Source organism: Macrobrachium nipponense, chromosome 33, assembly GCF_015104395.2.
Source record: "Macrobrachium nipponense isolate FS-2020 chromosome 33, ASM1510439v2, whole genome shotgun sequence".
NCBI lineage: Eukaryota > Metazoa > Arthropoda > Malacostraca > Decapoda > Palaemonidae > Macrobrachium > Macrobrachium nipponense.
In genome coordinates this window covers 70,377,028-70,395,187 of record NC_087219.1, presented here as the reverse complement: position 1 = coordinate 70,395,187, position 18,160 = coordinate 70,377,028, and the positions used below count along the sequence as shown (strand labels likewise).

Here is an 18,160-nt window from a genome sequence, read left to right as displayed (position 1 = left end):
TTCGTTCTTTGCCAGGAATCCTAGCTGCAGAGAGCAGATAGCCTTACCCTGTCTGAAACCTACAGCTTTGCTAAAGGCCTGGATTTCACTGACTCTTTTTGCTATTGCTAGACTTATCAAGAAGAGAGTTTTCATGGTGAGGTCCTTCAATTATGTCTCCTGTAAAGGTTCGAACCTATCACTCATGAGAAACTTCAGAACTACATCCAAATTCCAAGCTGGTGAAGATGAAGATTGTAGTTTTTCTTTAGTGGTCTCGAAGGATCTAAGAAGGTCTTGTAGATCCTTATCATCCGATAAATTCAGGTTCCTATGCCTGAAGACCGCTGCTAGCATGCTTCTATAACCCTTAATGGTAGAAGCTGAAAAGTTATGCCTCTTCTTAAGGTATAGCAGAAAATCTGCTATCTGAGTCACAGAGGTACTGGAAGAGGAAACGGAGTTGTCCCTGCACCATCCTCTAAAAGTCTCCCACTTGGATTGGTATACCTTAATGGTGGAAGACCTCCTTGCTCTTGCAATGGCTCTAGCTGCCTCCTTCGAAAATCCTCTAGCTCTTGTGAGTTTTTCGATAGTCTGAAGGCAGTTAGTGGAAGAGCTTGGAGGTTTTGGTGATACCTTTCCAAGTGGGGCTGTTTGAGTAGATCTACTCTTAATGGAAGGCTTCTGGGGGTGTCCACTATCCATTCCAGTACCTCTGTGAACCACTCTCTTGTCGGCCAGAAGGGAACTACTAGAGTCATCCTGGTGCCTTCGTGAGACACGAACTTTTGCATCAGTTTGTGTACCAATTTGAATGGAGGGAAGGCGTACACATCTAGATGATCCCAATTCATGAGGAACGCATCTATGTGGATTGCCTCGGGATCTGGGATTGGACAGCAGTAAGTCCCCATCCTCTTCGTTTGTGCTGTGGCGAAGAGATCTATGCATGGGCGACCCCAGGTTCGCCACAGGTTCTTGCAGACTTCCTGATGGAGAGTCCACTCTGTCGCCAAGACTAGCGCTTCAATAATGTCACGCTTCTCTGTTTCGTCCAGAGAAGAAGCTCTCTTGACGTCTTGTAAAGGGACTCGGAGTGGGTTCCGCCTTGTTTGTTGATGTAGGCCAACGCCGTTGTGTTGTCGGAGTTGACCTGCACCACTTTGTTGTGCACTGCACTTCCGAACTCCTTGAGAGCCAGAAAAACTGCAGTCAGTTCTTTCTGATTGATATGAAAGTTTTCCTGTTAGTTGTTCCAGGAGCCCGAGACCTCCAGCTTTCCCAGTGTTGCTCCTCATCCCGAGTCGGAGGCGTCGGAAAACAACACTAGATCTGGGTTCCTTTGTTTTAGGGAAAGGCCTTCCTGGAGCTTGAGGGGGTCGTTCCACCACTGTAGACAGTCTTTCATGGAGTCCGAAACTGGAATACACTTTGCCTCTAGTGTCTTTCTCTTGTCCCAATGCCGATTGAGGTGGAATTGAAGAGGATGAAGGTTCAGTCTTCCTAAGGAGACAAACTATTCTAGCAAGGAAAGGGTCCCCAGCAGACTCATCCATTCCCTCGCGGAGCACTTCTGTTTCCTTAGGAATTTTTGCAACTTTTCTAAGGCTTGTTTCGTTCTCAATTCGGACGGAAAAGCCCGAAAAACCTGACTCTGAATCCTCATACCCAGATACAAGATTTCTTGGGATGGGATCAGTTGAGATTTTTGACGGTTTATCAGAAGGCCTAGGTCCTCCGATAACCGAATCGTCTTGTGAAGATTCTCCAGACAGCAGTTGTAGGAGTGGGCTCTGAGAAGCCAGTCGTCCAGATACAGCGAGGCCCTGATACAGTCTTTGTGTAGCATTCCTGCTACGTTGCTCATCAGCTACGTGAATATTTGAGGGGCGGTGTTTAAGCCGAAGCAAAGAGCTCGAAATTGGTACGTTTCTTCCTAGAACTGATTTCGTTGTCTCCATCGTGAATTTTGTTTTCTTCACGAAAACGTTCAGGGCACTCACGTCCAGTATTGGTCTCCATCCCCCCGAACTCTTGGGAACCAGGAATAAGCGGTTGTAAAACCCTGGAGATTCCAGATTCCGAACTCTTTCTATTGCCTCCTTCTGAAGCAACATAGAAACCTCTTGTTGTATTGCTTGGATCTTGGCTTCCTCTCTGTATCTCGCTGACAGATCGATCGGTCTTTCTGCTAAAGGGGATTTTTTCAAGAAAGGGATTTTGTATCCCTCCTTGAGAAGCTGAATCGACCAGGGATCTGCTCCTCTTTCCTCCCATGCTTGCCAGAAGTTGGAAAGTCTGGTAGGAGACAGTTTCTTGATGTAAAGCGATTCTAAAAGAAGGAGCAAAAGAATTTTCGGCCATAAGGAACCATGCAAATTCATGCAAAACTGACGTTATGTACAATAATTTCAAAATACTATGTCAAACTGCTGATTGTCTTTCGCTCCTTCTTTTAGAATCGCTTTACATCAAGAAACTGTCTCCTACCTTAAACAACCAAACTACCTCCACACCGTTACATATTGCTTAACTGCCTGTTACTCACATTCTCTCTCTCTCTTTCCCCCTTGTTTTTGATTCCTCCAACATCGCCTTTTGACTATGCTATTTTCCATCAGTTAACAACCAAACCTCTTAACAGTAAGTCTGGCAGAATGGTGTCTTTGTTTATTTTTTCAGTTTTTTCAATTTTTATTTTTCGTTTTGCTTTTGGATATGTTATTTTACTAAGTAATTCAGTGTTTTAATTTAGTTTTAGCTTAGTCACTTTGTGGTTTTTATTTTTCTTTTAGCTTAATGACAAACTATATTTCTTATAATTATTAGGTTATTTTAGCACATTTTTTAATATTGTAAAATTAATTCTATTTATAGCCCTGAAGATGGGAAAGGATTCCCGAAACGTAGGTGTCAATAAAAAGAAGAAATGATCGCCAGTCTTCTCGCTGTCCTCTTCATTATATATATATATATATATATATTATATATATATATATATATATATATATATATATATATATCGTATATGTATATATATATATTTATATATACATATATATATATATATATATATATATATATATATATATATATATATCATGCAACCAGTAAATGTCTTATTGTTCGTCAAACACAAATCGTTTTAATAATAATAATAATAATAATAATAATAATAATAATAATAATAATAATAATAATAATAATAATAATAATAATAATAATTCCAAGTCAAGGTCCCCTTTGTTGGGCTTGTTCAAGACGAATAGGCTTATTCCTCATCTCCCAAATATAATAATAATAATAATAATAAAATAATAATAATAATAATAATAATAATAATAATAATAATAATAATAATAATAATAATAATAATAATAATACTTACAGGAGCTAAGGGACTGCGACCGTGTGTGAGCACCAGCAGCTAAAGCCGTGTGATCGATCGATCGATCACTCAGCTGACAGAAACGGTCGCTGTGAGGGAAAGGAAATGTTACTAATGCCAGTCCCTGACATCAGAGTTTCCGCTGCTGTTCACTGACCCTCTGTGGCGAGTGACTGCCTCTGGTTGGTTCCTCTGGCACTCCTGGGTGTCACTTCTCGTCGCTGCTGCCGCTGCTGAGACTATCGAGGGCCATTGCCTTGATCTGGGTCAAACTGGCTTTGAAACAAGGTCGTGAGCTCATCCTTGAATCCTTGACGTGAAATTCCGTTCGAGTTTTCACCTGTGACTGATCATACTCACCTGCAGATGGCCTCGGTGCCTCCTTTTGTTCACTTCTTACTTACTCATTTTTTTGCTCTTCTGTTGTAAGTGAGGTCTACCTCTTTTGTCTGGATTTCCTTTTACTTCCTCTTCCTTCTTCTTCTTCTTCTTCTTCTTATTCCTGGCGAAGACCATCGTATTATATAGAACCTTGAATTTCAAGTCAGTGGCTCCTGCGGTGGGCATCTTGTTCCATATGAATAGGTTTCATCTTCCAAATATATAATAATAATGATAATAATAATAATAAGTCATAGAAATAGGTCCCTAGAGAGAGAACCCAGTGGTGACTACGAAACTGTGATTACAGAATTGCAATAAAATTTGAAGAATGACGTATTTTGATCGAGCTTTCTGAGCAAGGGGTGATTCTTTAACAAGGGCTGAAGTTATTCATTACGAGAAAGACTGCTCTCAGGCTCACTTTTGTGAGCCAATAGACATAGATTCAGTGTCAAAGTAAATGCTTAGACTTTAGTCATAACTAAGCAGAGAACAAGAAGCGACTCTAACAGTACTGTGATGACATCACATTTCCCACCCAATGCTGCATCATGAGCACCCATATTACCAAAAGTACTGATATTGTGTAAATTAGCATTTGCTTGAATAAGAATTTTCATCATAGATATATATCCTCGTTCTGTTGCATGATGCAAAGGAGTGCATTGATTATTGTCATGAGCATCTACTGTAGCCCCACTCTCAATGAGTTCTTGAACTATGCTAACATCATTAGTTTTTACAGCGTTGTGTAATGGTGTGCAACCATCGTTGCTTTTGTCATTGACATTTGCCCCTTTACTGATCAAGAATTGCACTAATTCTCTGTGACCTCTCCAAGCCGCTAAATGAATCAATGTATCTCCTTCATTGTTTTTGCATTTTACATCAAACTCCAATCCTAAAAGATACTTTAAAGCATCTATTTTTCCGTATGTAACTGCAACATGAGCAGCCATGTTGCCATATATGTTAGTACTATTAATATCAGCATGTGCTTCAATTAGAGTTTTCATTATTGGAATATATCCCCAACCTGTTGCAAGATGCAAAGGAGTGCATTTATTATTGTCATGAACATTTACTGTAGCCCCACTTTCAATGAGTTCCTGAACTATGCTAACATCGTTAGATTGAACAGCGACATGTAATGGTGTGCGATCAATGTTGCCTTTATCATTGACATTTGCCCCTTCACTGATCAAGAGTTGCACTAATTCTCTGTGACCTTTTAAAACCGCAAAATGAAGGATTGTACTTCCTTCTTTAGCTTTGCTGTTTACATCAAACCCCGACTCTAACATAACATTAATGACATCACATTTCCCACCCAATGCTGCATCATGAGCACCCATATTGCCATAAGTATCAATGTTATATATATCTGCATTTGCTTGAATAAGAGTTTTCATTATTGGAATACATCCCAAGCCTGTTGCAAGATGCAAAGGTGTGTACTGTTCAATTGTATAAACATCTACTGTAGCCCCACTCTCAATGAGTTCCTGAACTACACTAACATTATTAGATGCAACAGCGTAATGTAATGCTGTCCAACCAATGGAGTTTCTGTCATTGACATTTGCCCCTTTACTGATCAAAAGTTGCACTAATTCTCTGTGACCTTCTAAAGCCGCTAAATGAAGCATTGTACTTCCTTCTTTAGTATTGCAGTTTACATCAAACCCCGACTCTAAGAGAACTGAGATGACATCACATATTCCACCCAATGCTGCATCATGAGCACCCATATTGCCATAAGTATCAATGTTATATATATCTGCATTTGCTTGAATAAGAGTTTTCATTATCGGAATATATCCCCAACCTGTTGCAAGATGCAAAGGAGTGCAGTTATTATTGTCATGAACATCTACTGTAGCCCCACTCTCAATGAGTTCCTGAACTAAACTAACATTGTTAGATGCAACAGCATTATGTAATGCTGTCCAACCAATGTTATTTTTGTCATTGACATCTGCCCCTTTACAGATTAAGAGTTGCACTAATTCTCTGTGACCTTTCCAAGCCGCTAAATGAAGCATTGTATTTCCTTCTTTAGTTTTGCAGTTTACATCAAACCCCGACTCTAACAGAACAATAATGACATCACATTGCCCATCCAATGCTGCATTATGATCACCCATATCTTTATAAATTTCATTTTCGTAGTATATATCAGCTTTTGCTTGGACAAGAGTTTTAATTATCTTAAAATATCCACTATATATTGCAAGATACAAAGGGGTGCATTGTTCATTGTCATGAACATCTACTTTAGCCCCACTCTTAATGAGTTCCTGAACTACACTATCATTGTTATATTGAACAGCTGCATGTAATGGTGTGCGACCATTGTTGTTTTTGTCATTGATATTTGCCCCTTCACTGATCAAGAGTTGCACTAATTCTCTGTGTCCATTTAAAGCCGCTAAATGAAGCATTGTATCTCCTTCTTTAGTTTTGCGGTTTACATTAAATCCCGACTCTAACATAAACTCAATTATCTTATATTCCCCGTGAATAGTTGCTGCATGAGATCCCATATCGCCATAATTTGGTAAATTATATATATCAGTATTATCCTGCCTGAGTGATTGCAATACTACGAAGTCTCCTCCTAACGCTGCTAAATGCTGAGCAGGTGGTTTATTCCCATGATCATCTGCCATAGCCCCAGATTCAGTGAGGTATTGAACTATTCTCTCATTGCTCGATTCTTCAGCTACATCTAATGCCGTATAACCATATATGTCCTTGTCATTCACATTTGCCCCTTTACTGATCAAGAGTTTCACTAATTCAAGGTGACCTTTATAAGCCGCTAATTGCAGCAATGTAATTCCCATTTTGGTTGGGTAGTTTACATCTAACCCCGACTTTGTAATATTCTCTATAACATCACATCTCCCTTTAAAGGCTGCATCATGAGCACATGTATTACCCCACATATCTATTCTATAAATAAAAGCATTTTCTTGAATAAGTGTTTTCAGTGGGGTCAAATGCCCCATCATTGCTGCAATGTGCAAAGGAGTTTGTAGCACATCGTTTTCAGCATCTACCTCAGCTCCAAGCTCAATGAGGTATTGAACTAAACTAACATGGTTAGACTGAACGGCTGAATGTAATGCTGTGTAATCATAACAGCCTCTGTCATTTATATTTGCTCCTTTGCTGATCAAGAGTTGCACTAATTCTCTGTGACCTTTCGAAGCGGCTAAATTAAGCAATGTATTTCCCTTTTCGGTTTTGCATTTTACATCAAACCCTAATCCTAAAAGATATTCTAAAGCATCTTTTTTTCCGTATTTAGCTGCAACATGAGCAGCCATATCGCCACATATGTCAGTACTATAAATATCAGTATGTGCTTGTATAAGAGTTTTCATTATCGGAATATATCCCCAATATGTTGCAAGATGCAAAGGAGTGATTTGTTGATTGTCTTGAACATCTACTGAAGCCTTACTCTCAATGAGTTCCTGAACAACACTAACATTATTAGATTCAACAGCGTTGTGTAATGCTGTGCGACCCATGTAGCCTTTGTCATTGACATTTGCCCCTTTACAGATCAAGAGTTGCACTAATTCTCTGTGACCTTTCTTAGCCGCTAAATGAAGCATTGTATTTCCTTCTTTAGTTTTGTAGTTTACTTCAAACCCCGACTCTAACAGAGCAATAATGACATCACATTTCCCACCCAATACTGCATCATGAGCACCCATTTTGCCACAAGTGTCGATATTGTGTATATCAGCATTTGCTTGAATAAGAGTTTCCATTATCTGAATATATCCCCAACCTGTTGCAAGATGTAAAGGAGTGCATTGTTGATTGTCATGAACATCTACTTTAGCCCCACTCTCAATGAGGTATTGAACTAAACTAACATTGCTAGACTGAACAGCTGAATGTAATGCCGTGTAACTATAATTGCCTTTGTCGTTAATATTTGCACCTTTGCTGATCAAGAATTGCACTAATTCTCTGTGACCTTTGGAAGAGGCTAAATTAAGGAATGTGTTTCCTTTTTTGGTTTTGCATTTTACATCAAACCCTAATCCTAAAAGATACTCTAAAGCATCTTTTTTTCCGTATTTAGCTGCAACATGAGCAGCCATATTGCCACATATGTCAGTATTATAAATATCAGCTTGTGCTTGAGTAAGAGTTTTCATTATCGGAATATATCCCCAATATGCTGCAAGATGCAAAGGAGTGATTTGTTGATTGTCTTGAACATCTACTGAAGCCTTACTCTCAATGAGTTCCTGAACAACACTAACATTATTAGATTCAACAGCGTTGTGTAATGCTGTGCGACCCTTGTTGCCTTTGTCATTGACATTTGCCCCTTTACAGATCAAGAGTTGCACTAATTCTCTGTGTCCATTTAAAGCTGCTAAATGAAGCATTGTATTTCCTTCTTTAGTTTTGCAGTTTACATCAAACCCCGACTCTAACATAACATTAATGACATCACATTTCCCACCCAATGCTGCATCATGAGCACCCATTTTGCCACAAGTATCGATGTTGTGTATATCAGCATTTGCTTGAATAAGAGTTTTCATTATCGGAATATATCCCAAATATGTTGCAAGATGCAAAGGAGTGATTTGTTGATTGTCATGAACATCTACTTTAGCCCCACTCTCAATGAGGTATTGAACTAAACTAACCTTGTTAGATACAACAGCTTCATGTAATGCTGTCCAACCAATGTTATTTTTGTCATTGACATCTGCCCCTTTAGAGATCAAAAGTTGCACTAATTCTCTGTGACCTCTCCAAGCCGCTATATGAAGCATTGTATTTCCTGCATTAGATTTGCAGTTTGCATCAAACCCCAACTCTAACAGAACTGTGATGACATCATATTTCCCACCAAATGCTGCATCATGAGCACCCATATGGCCATAAGTACGAATATTATATATATCTGCATTTGCTTGAATAAGAGTTTTCATTATCGGAATATATCCCCAATATGTAGCAAGATGCCAAGGAGTGTTTTGTTCATTGTCATGAGCATCTACTGTAGCCCCACTCTCAATGAGTTCCTGAACTACACTAACATTGTTTGATTGAACAGCGTCATGTAATGGTGTGCGACCCATGTTGCCTTTGTCATTGACATTTGCCCCTTTACTGATCAAGAGTTGCACTAGTTCTTTGTGACCTTCTGAAGCTGCTATATTCAGCAATGTATTTCCATTTTTAGATTTACAGTTTACATCAAACCCCAACTCTAACAGCACTCGGATGATATCACATTTCCCATCCAATGCTACATCATGAGCACCCATATAGCCATAAGTACTGATATTGTGTAAATCAGCATTTTCTTGAATAAGAATTTTCATTATTCGGAATTTTTTTTCTCTAAACATTATCCCCAATATGTTGGCCAAGATGCAAAGGAGGGTGGTATTGTACTAGTTTGTTATGAACATTCCTACTGTAGCCCCAACTTCTCAATTGAGTTACATGAAACTAAAACTAATATTGGTTAAATGCAACGGATGACAGTGAATTGCTGGTCCAACCAATGTTAGTTTTTGTTCATTGACATTTGCCCCTTTACTAATCAAGAGTTGACACTAAATTCTCATGTGACCTTTCCAAGTTTGCTAAATGAAATACAGCATTGTATTTACCTTTCTTTAGTTTTGCAGTTTCATCAATCAAACCCCCGGACTCTAACAGAACATTAATGGACATCACATTTCCCACCCAATGCTGCATTATGATCACCCATATCTTTATAAGTTTCATTTTCGTAGTATATATCAGCTTTTGCTTGAATAAGAGTTTTCATTATCGAAATATATCCCCTAATTGTTGCAAGACGCAAAGGAGTGCATTGTTGATTGTCATGAACCTCTGCTGTAGCCCCTCTCTCAATGAGTTCCTGAACTACACTAACATTGTTTGATTGAACAGCTGCATGTAATGGTGTGCAACCCATGTAGCCTTTGTCATTGACATTTGCCCCTTTACTGATCAAGAGTTGCACTAATTCTTTGTGACCTTCTGAAGCTGCTATATTAAGCAATGTATTTCCATTTTTAGATTTACAGTTTACATCAAACCCCAACTCTAACAGCACTCGGATGATATCACATTTCCCATCAAATGCTACATCATGAGCACCCATACAGCCATAAGTACTGATATTGTGTAAATCAGCATTTTCTTGAATAAGAATTTTCATTATTGGAATATATCCCCAATATGTTGCAAGATGCAAAGGAGTGTATTGACTATTGTTATGAACATCTACTGTAGCCCCATTCTCAATGAGTTCTTGAACTAAACTAATATTGTTAAATGCAACGGCTGCATGTAATGCTGTCCAACCAATGTTATTTTTGTCATTGACATTTGCCCCTTTACTAATCAAGAGTTGCACTAATTCTCTGTGACCTTTCCAAGTTGCTAAATGAAGCATTGTATTTCCTTCTTTAGTTTTGCAGTTTACATCAAACCCCGACTCTAACAGAACATTAATGACATCACATTTCCCACCCAATGCTGCATTATGATCACCCATATCTTTATAAGTTTCATTTTCGTAGTATATATCAGCTTTTGCTTGGACAAGAGTTTTAATTATCTTAAAATATCCACTATATATTGCAAGATACAAAGGGGTGCATTGTTCATTGTCATGAACATCTACTCTAGCCCCACTCTCAATGAGTTCCTGAACTACACTATCATTGTTAAATTGAACAGCTGCATGTAATGGTGTGAGACCATTGTTGTTTTTGTCATTGACATTTGCCCCTTTACTGATCAAGAGTTGCACTAATTCTCTGTGACCTTCAGAAGCTGCTAAATGAAGCATTGTATTTCTTTTTTGATTTTTGCAGTTTACATCAAACCCTGACTCTACCAGAACTGTGATGACATCACATTTCCCACCCACTGCTGCATCATAAACACCCATATTGCCACAAGTATCAATGTTATATATATCTGCATTTGCTTGAATAAGAGTTTTCATTATCGGAATATATCCCTTAATTGTTGCAAGGTGCAAAGGAGTTTTTTGCTGATTGTCATGAACATCTACTGTAGCCCCATTCTCAATGAGTTCCTGAACTATACTAACATTGTTGGATTCAACAGCTCTGTGTAATGCCGTGCAACCATTTTCATCTATAGCATCTATGCTAGCAACGGTTTCTCTGAGTTTCTCCATGGCTATTTATGAACAGTGAATTCTGAAATGAAGAGTGACATAAGATCTAATGCTTCCGGTATTTTTTTGGCATCTGGTCTAGGTTTCTGAACTTGACCTAATGACCTAACCTGTTCAACATTACCTTACGTAACCCAACCTAACTGTTGGATGATCCACTAATTAGAATGCCTAAAGATCTACTTCTTCCCATAGAGGTACATCCCTGAAGGTGCAAGGTTATCAGCTCCAACAAGATACCTGCTGTCTGCATGTGCACGTACCTGGAACGTCTTCACAGCCGCAGCCACTGTCATAGCCCCAGCATCTTCCTCGTAGGCTACATCCAGAAGGTGCCCAGGACCTGCAGAGGGAATTGTTAGTCTGCCACATCACAAAAAGGTTATATAGTTTTATGCATCCTGGTAAATTGTAGTGTTGAATCCTAGTGTCAAAAGTCCTTCACCAGAGTGTGTCCAAGAATATGATGTTTTGTTACCTTTGGCCCCACAGGAGCTGTAATTGTTTGCAATTGAAATACCCTCGATTGTTGTAGCGGAGGAATTGTAATTTTCCCCTGATTTATTTTTCATGTTTTGAAAGAGCGACATCTCTCTTCCATATGCGTTCTTCGCTCGCTACAAACTACCTCGATAGAAATGCCATATGTTATATATAATATATATATATAATAAAATATATATATATATATATATATATATATATATATATATATATATATATATATATATATATATATACACACACACACACACATACACACACAAGAGAGTGTGGGTTGTGGACTTCCTGTGAATTTGTGTTGAGAGAGAACGAGAGAAAGAGAGAGAGAGGCTCTGAGTAATAAACAAGACTAAAGGTCTCAATTGCCCTGTCGCTAACATTAACGACGACCCGTCAAAGGCCGTAAATCATTCAAGTTACTACTTTTGGAACCGCTGCTCCAGACTCTTGATTTCTCGTCATTATTCCGTTTACTGTGCCTTGGTTCATAGTCTCTTTCATTCATCGTACTTCCCCAAACCCTCTCCTAACAATTGATTCATGGTCATGGCGCAACTGCTTTGAGGGTTTCCTCCTGCTACACCTTTCAAACCTTTTCACCCTAGATTTCCATTTCACCAGTGAATGACCTCAAAGGTTCCCGCGCTTGCCTAAGGACTATATTCCTGCAAATGCTCCAGGGCTTCGTAAGGGTTATTGATCACGTAACCCTTTTCAAGCCGTACTTTCACTCTTCTTTGTAATGTCCAGTTGAACACTTCTTGTGAATCTCTTATTGTTTGGTCTTCTTTAACTCTGAGACTTCGTGATATTCAGTTGCTTCTATCCAATCATGCGACTTGCATGACTGCTAGTCACTCACCTGACTATGATTTCTGAGTCATGGTTGATTGAATGACGTCAAATCTGATTTGTCATTTGTCATCCACTACCCTCTGAGTTTCAAGTTTTTAAAGCTTCTTGGTAATCAGTTAGTTGACCAGAAAACAGATACTACTATAGCTGGATCCATACTCCTACCACTCCCCTCTCTAATCAGGATCAAGGGAGAGTGTCAAGTCTCGCTTTTCTTCTAGTTGTCTGTCAGAGACAACTATTGAGACGACCTTGTCTGTCCAACCGAACATTTTCCGTCCGCCCTCAGACCTTCAAAACTGCTGAGGCTAGAGGACTGCAAATTGATATATTGATCACCCACCCTCCAGTGATCAAACATAGCAAAATGCAGCCCTCTAGCATCAGTAGTTTTTATTTTTTTCCTTAGGTTTTTTTGGCCAAAATCAGCATTGAGGAGCCAAACTTGGAGACGTTTTTAGAGTATTTCTTCGAATTCTTTTCCCGGTTAGATGTTGCCAGTTATGACTTTGAGATATTGTTTGCGATTTATGATTTTAGTATGAATTTGTGTTCATGACAATTGCCAGTTCAGAGCATTTCACTATTTGTACCTGGAAGTTGATTCTGTTTTGTGTCAAATTTAATGCTCGTGAGTCATTATTTTCCAATACTCATTTTTAAAATAGTGGACGCCTGTAGTACATTCACATCACCCGTGCATCTAATGCCTAGGCCCAGTCCCTTACGACGCTCCTGATTGGCTGTTGATAAACCAATCTCTGGGCTGGAAACTCTTCTCAATCTCTCTTTCTCTCGAGAGAGTTCACATGATACTAATACGGCAACTTGCCTGAGAGAGAGAGAGAGAGAGAGAGCTGAGAGAGAGAGACGAGAGAGAGAGATGTATCCTGAGAGAGAGAGAGAGAAATGTATTCATTTGTACAAAGATATGACAAAGACAAGAAACCAACCATATATATATATATATATATATATATATATATATATATATATATATATATATATATATATATATATATATATATATATATATATATATATATGTATATATATATATATATATATATATATATATATATATATATATATATATATATATACATATATATATATATATATATATATATATATATATATATATATATATACATATATATATATATATATATATATATATATATATATATATATATATATATATATATATATATATAAAACCATTCTAGAGGGCTTATAAAGAACTCCCCAAAGATCCCTGAACGCCTCACAAGAAAGGCCTGGGCATGTCAACGGTCATTTTCTCTCATATTTAAAAGAGCGTCACCTCCCCCAAGCCTCCCCCCGGAAAAGTTCGTTGGTTTTCAGCGTCGCCTATGTCTGGCACCCATTGGTCCATAGACCTAAGGAGAGGTGGCAGAACCAATCACATCCTGGAGGGAAAATATCGGGGAGGTTGTATGGTACGACAGGAAACCAAGGCGTCCCTTTGAAGGAGCCAGTTAGCGGCAGTTAGCAGTCGGTCAAGCAATGAAGTGGACGTGTAGTTCCCCCTCGTGCCCTCTGCTGGTTTCCTCGCTCGGTCTCAATCCCGCCGGTACTATAGATATTAAGTTCAATTTCACTCGGGCCCTTGTGTAACTATTTAGAATATAAGACCGGTGTTAAATTAATCACTGAGCGTTTGATTTCTGCGTGACCCACAGTAACTTAAGAGACCCATGCAACCCAGGTCGGGGTCATAATTTTGGTGTCAGGTGCGGGGTGCATTGCAAAGCGCTAATTTAACATTAAACACAGCGATCTGTGGGTCTTGCAAGGCGCGGATTCAGTGACTAATTGTTCAGTGTCTATGATCTGAAAATACGCGACGGAGCGGTCATATGATACAATAACACTAAAGGGCCGACGTCGAAGTGATACGTTAAAGCCAAATTGAGCTTGCTTTCACGTAACTAATGCCAAAGTAACGAGCGGTAGATAGCGGAGAAAGTCGGCATGCGATATTGCAATACAGAGCGCGAGACATCGTGAAACGGGCGAATACACGCACACACATGCTGTGCATAAAACGGCCAACAGATTAGAAAAACTGTATGCAGTGTATAAGCGAGGGAAAGACAGAAAGGACGAGTGACGTATTATTGGAGAGAAGATTTGCACTCCCCAAATTAAAACCAGCCAGACGCTGGTTACGATAGCAAGTGGAAGGAGGTGATCGTCAGCACAGTGATCAGCAGTGCCTTCGCAGACCATCGGCGATGTCAAGAAACGGATCAAAGATGGCGGACGGCAATGAACGCCCGCCAAAATTCTTTCCCGCCAAGTGGAAAGAAGAGTGCCTGGAGTCAGCTGTATGGGCCCACGAGTACAAGGAAACCCTTGTTGGGCAGGGGGAGGGATACCAGTTATCCCCCCCAACCCCCTGAAGAGTAGCAGAGTGAGACTGTCGGAGTAGGGGACTCCCCATACAGGACAGCACACACCCCCCTCAAGAGCGGGAATGAGTCGGAAGGAGATGAGCACTTTCCTCCTTCCCCTAGCCCCTCTAGCCGTTAAGGAGACAGTGTCCACCTTCAGGATGGATGGGGGAGTGTGAGCTGTAAGCTTCGTCGGTATAGACCAAGCTGTTAGAAGTTAGAATGATTGTAGGCTAAGAACAGCTGACAGCCGTCGGATGGCGGCTGACGACAGCAAGGGAGTGTAGCGAGACACTCCTCCCCTTCCCTCAAGAGGAAAGGGAAGGCGACGTGGAGAGAGGAAGGAGGGTCAGCTGGGATCCTTCCTTGGCGACAAGGGAGACGAGGAAAGTAGTTACTGACCATCGTGAATGATTGTCAGTGAGGATCTTTGTGAAGAATTTAAACAGTCTGGGTGCGAAAATTTGGTCAACCCGCATTGAAACAAGTTTTTTTTTTTTTTTTTTATTCACTGTAGTTTAAATTTAGGTTATTCAAGTAATTTGTCTGAGAAATTTTGTTTATCACGAATAACGTAAACAATCAACTAGTGATTTGTAAATTTCTTTTTTTTAATCAGATTTGTGGTAACTGAACCCTTTTGTGAGTTATCTGTTGTTGCAGTTTGAGTAATTTGATTACAAATTGTTCTTATTAGAGTCAATGAATAGTAAGCAGTTCACTGATATTGCTTGCCTAATGTTTTGTGGAAACTATTGATTTTTTATTTTTATTTTTATTTTTTTTTTTTTTTTTTTTTTTGTTGCCGGTTTTTCAAGTCCTCCCCCTCGAGAGTAGGAGACCCAAAACCAACCCCAGAGCCTCTCCTCAATAGCCAAAGTGGTTGTCAGAGAACACCACCAATAGTGTTTAATGTTAAATTTATTGTTATTATTATTAGTTAGCTGGGTGTTGACCTCTTTGAAATTCTCGTAGTTAAACATGATTGTTATTCTTTTCAAGTACTAATGATACGAGTCCCTTTAAAACCACTGGTCAATGCCCGGGTTAGGTAAAAAAAATAAAATAGAAAATAAATAAATAAATGAAAAAAATAAATAAATAAAATAAAATAATGATAATTTTAGTTAAGTAATAGCACTGAAGATAATGCCATTACCAAGGACAATGCCCATCCATTGTCCTCGATCGAAGAGCTTTTGCTTAACGTAAAGGAGAGTAAATTTTTTCGCCCCATTGGATCTCAAGTCAGGCTTGCCTTGATGATGAAAGTAAAGAGAAAACGGCCTTTATAGCAAATAATCGGCTATATGAATATAATTTCCTTCCCTTCAGGTTAAATATGTTCCAGCTCATTTTTCACGAGTAATGATACGCGTTTTAGCCTCTATAATTAGCATTGGAGTTTTTGTATATTTAGATGATTTCATTGTAGTTGGTGCTACTGTAGAGGAGCATAAAGGTAACCTGATACAAGTTTTGGAAGCATTAAGGCGTCATGGAAAGAAAATAAATTTAGAAAAATGTAAGTTTTTCCAGGCCGGAGTAGAATTTTTGGGGCACCTAGTAACTTCCGAAGGCCTTAAGCCTTGTGCCGATTTCCATGACCAAAACATGCAAAAGATGTAGCCAGCTTCCTCGGACTCGCGGGTTACTATCGGAAGTTCATTAGGAGCTTCGGACAGATAGCGAGACTGTTAGACGGGGTTGGCTCCACTTTGGAGGGGTGCCGATCGTGAAAGATCGTAAAAATATTTGCCAAAAATACACTAATCAAGACAGGCTAATGAAATTTTCAGGCATTATTAGCACTATAATAACGCATATTCTCTGTGAGTTTTATCATCCTACAGGGAAAATAAATGATTTTATGAAAAACAAAATGTGAAATTCAGGGCCCCTTGTACTGAAGGTTATTTGGTGATCGGTGAGAAACTACAGTCTTGAATAGAAATTCTGTCTGTAGGCATGTTGGTATATCCACCTAGAACATGCACATAAAGTATTATCAAAATAGAACAGTAAATAAGCCCGTTATAACAAAAAAAAAGAGCAACAACTTCAGGTAAGTTCAGCAAAAGCCCCGCCGAAAAATCAGGCTATAGCTAGGAAGAAATATTCAGAAAAAATTCAAACCTCGATTTAGGGACAAACCTTCGGAGAGTTTGTAGTTATTATGTCACTTGATAGCCTAAAACATCTAAAAATTATATTATTTAGGACAATCAAAGAAATACCCACCCCCCCTTCCCAAAAAAAAACAAACCAGTGAAAAAGCAAAAAAGCGATTTTTTCAGAGGACAAGAAACTTGAAAAATTAGTTTAGACACCCCTAAAATGGTTTTCTGAGATGAAACTACTTGTAGGACACATAGAAAACGACATCGAGCAATTTAGAGAGATATACTATAATATTTGCGATTTCCATTTTTATCGGCTGCGTTTTCGCTTCAGTTGTTGCTCTCTCTTTTTTTGTTATAACATGCTTATTTACTGTTCTATTTTGATAATGATTTATGTGCATGTTATAGGTGGATATACCAACATGCCTCCAGACCGAATTTCTATTCAAGACTGTAATTTCTCACCGATCACCAAATAACCTTCAGTACAAGGAGCCCTGAATTTCACATTTTTTTTCTTAAAATCATTTATTTTCCCTGTAGGATGATAAAACTCACAGAGAATATGCGTTATTATAGTGCTAATAATGCCTGATAAATTCATTAGCCTGTCTTGATTAGTGTATTTTTGGCAAATATTTTTACGATCGGCACCCCTCCAAAGTGGAGACTATCCTTAAGGAAGCAACCTGATTTCCAATGGGGTGAGAAAGAGGAAGAAGCTTTTCAGAAATTAAAAGATGCTCTAATGAGCGACGAACTTTTGGCTTATCCGAGGTTCGATCGCCTTTCTTTAGTGACCACAGACGCAAGTGATATTGCAATAGGAGGAGTAATCTCCCAGATGGACGATGAAGGTAATGAAAGACCAGTTTGTTTTGCATCACACGCACTAAAAGGGGCAGAGAAAAATTATAGTACCTTTGATCGAGAGGATTTGGCGGTCTTGTGGTTGCTGGAGAGACACCGTTATTTTTTTCTACGACAAAATAAAGATTTTCACAGATCATCAGCCATTAATGTACAGTCGGCCACACATATAAGTAAACACATTTCAGCCACAAGGGCTGAATATGATCTGGTAACACTGGAACTGTGCCTCCAGACGCACGATGAAACCCGCCCCTCCACTGTGTCCACCGCCCTCCACACGTCTTCCATCAACATTTTTCCCTCCATCCTTCACTTCCACCCTTTCAAGCACACGTTTATAACTTCTGCTCCCTCTCTCTAATTTCTCCCTTAAGGAAAATAATATAACTGAATCTATTCTGTAGATTTATTTTCT

General features: G+C 39.0%; 2 protein-coding genes across 2 annotated transcripts; both read right to left on the bottom strand.

Annotated features, from left to right (window-relative positions):
• Positions 1–4,218: 4,218 nt before the first annotated feature.
• LOC135202904 (serine/threonine-protein phosphatase 6 regulatory ankyrin repeat subunit B-like) lies at positions 4,219–9,126 on the bottom strand. The gene has a single exon (XM_064232356.1). The coding sequence runs from the start codon at positions 9,124–9,126 to the stop codon at positions 4,219–4,221; it is 4,908 nt and encodes a 1,635-aa protein (XP_064088426.1).
• Positions 9,127–9,473: 347 nt separating this feature from the next.
• On the bottom strand, positions 9,474–10,970 carry LOC135202903 (putative ankyrin repeat protein RF_0381). The gene has a single exon (XM_064232355.1). It carries the CDS (start codon positions 10,968–10,970, stop codon positions 9,474–9,476), a length of 1,497 nt encoding a protein of 498 aa, XP_064088425.1.
• Between the last annotated feature and the right edge of the window lie 7,190 nt (positions 10,971–18,160).

Coding starts and splice junctions, on each gene's coding strand:
- LOC135202903 (XM_064232355.1), bottom strand. CDS start 10,970: ATGGAGAAACTCAGAGAAACCGTTGCTAGCATAGATGCTATAGATGAA.
- LOC135202904 (XM_064232356.1), bottom strand. CDS start 9,126: ATGAAAATTCTTATTCAAGAAAATGCTGATTTACACAATATCAGTACT.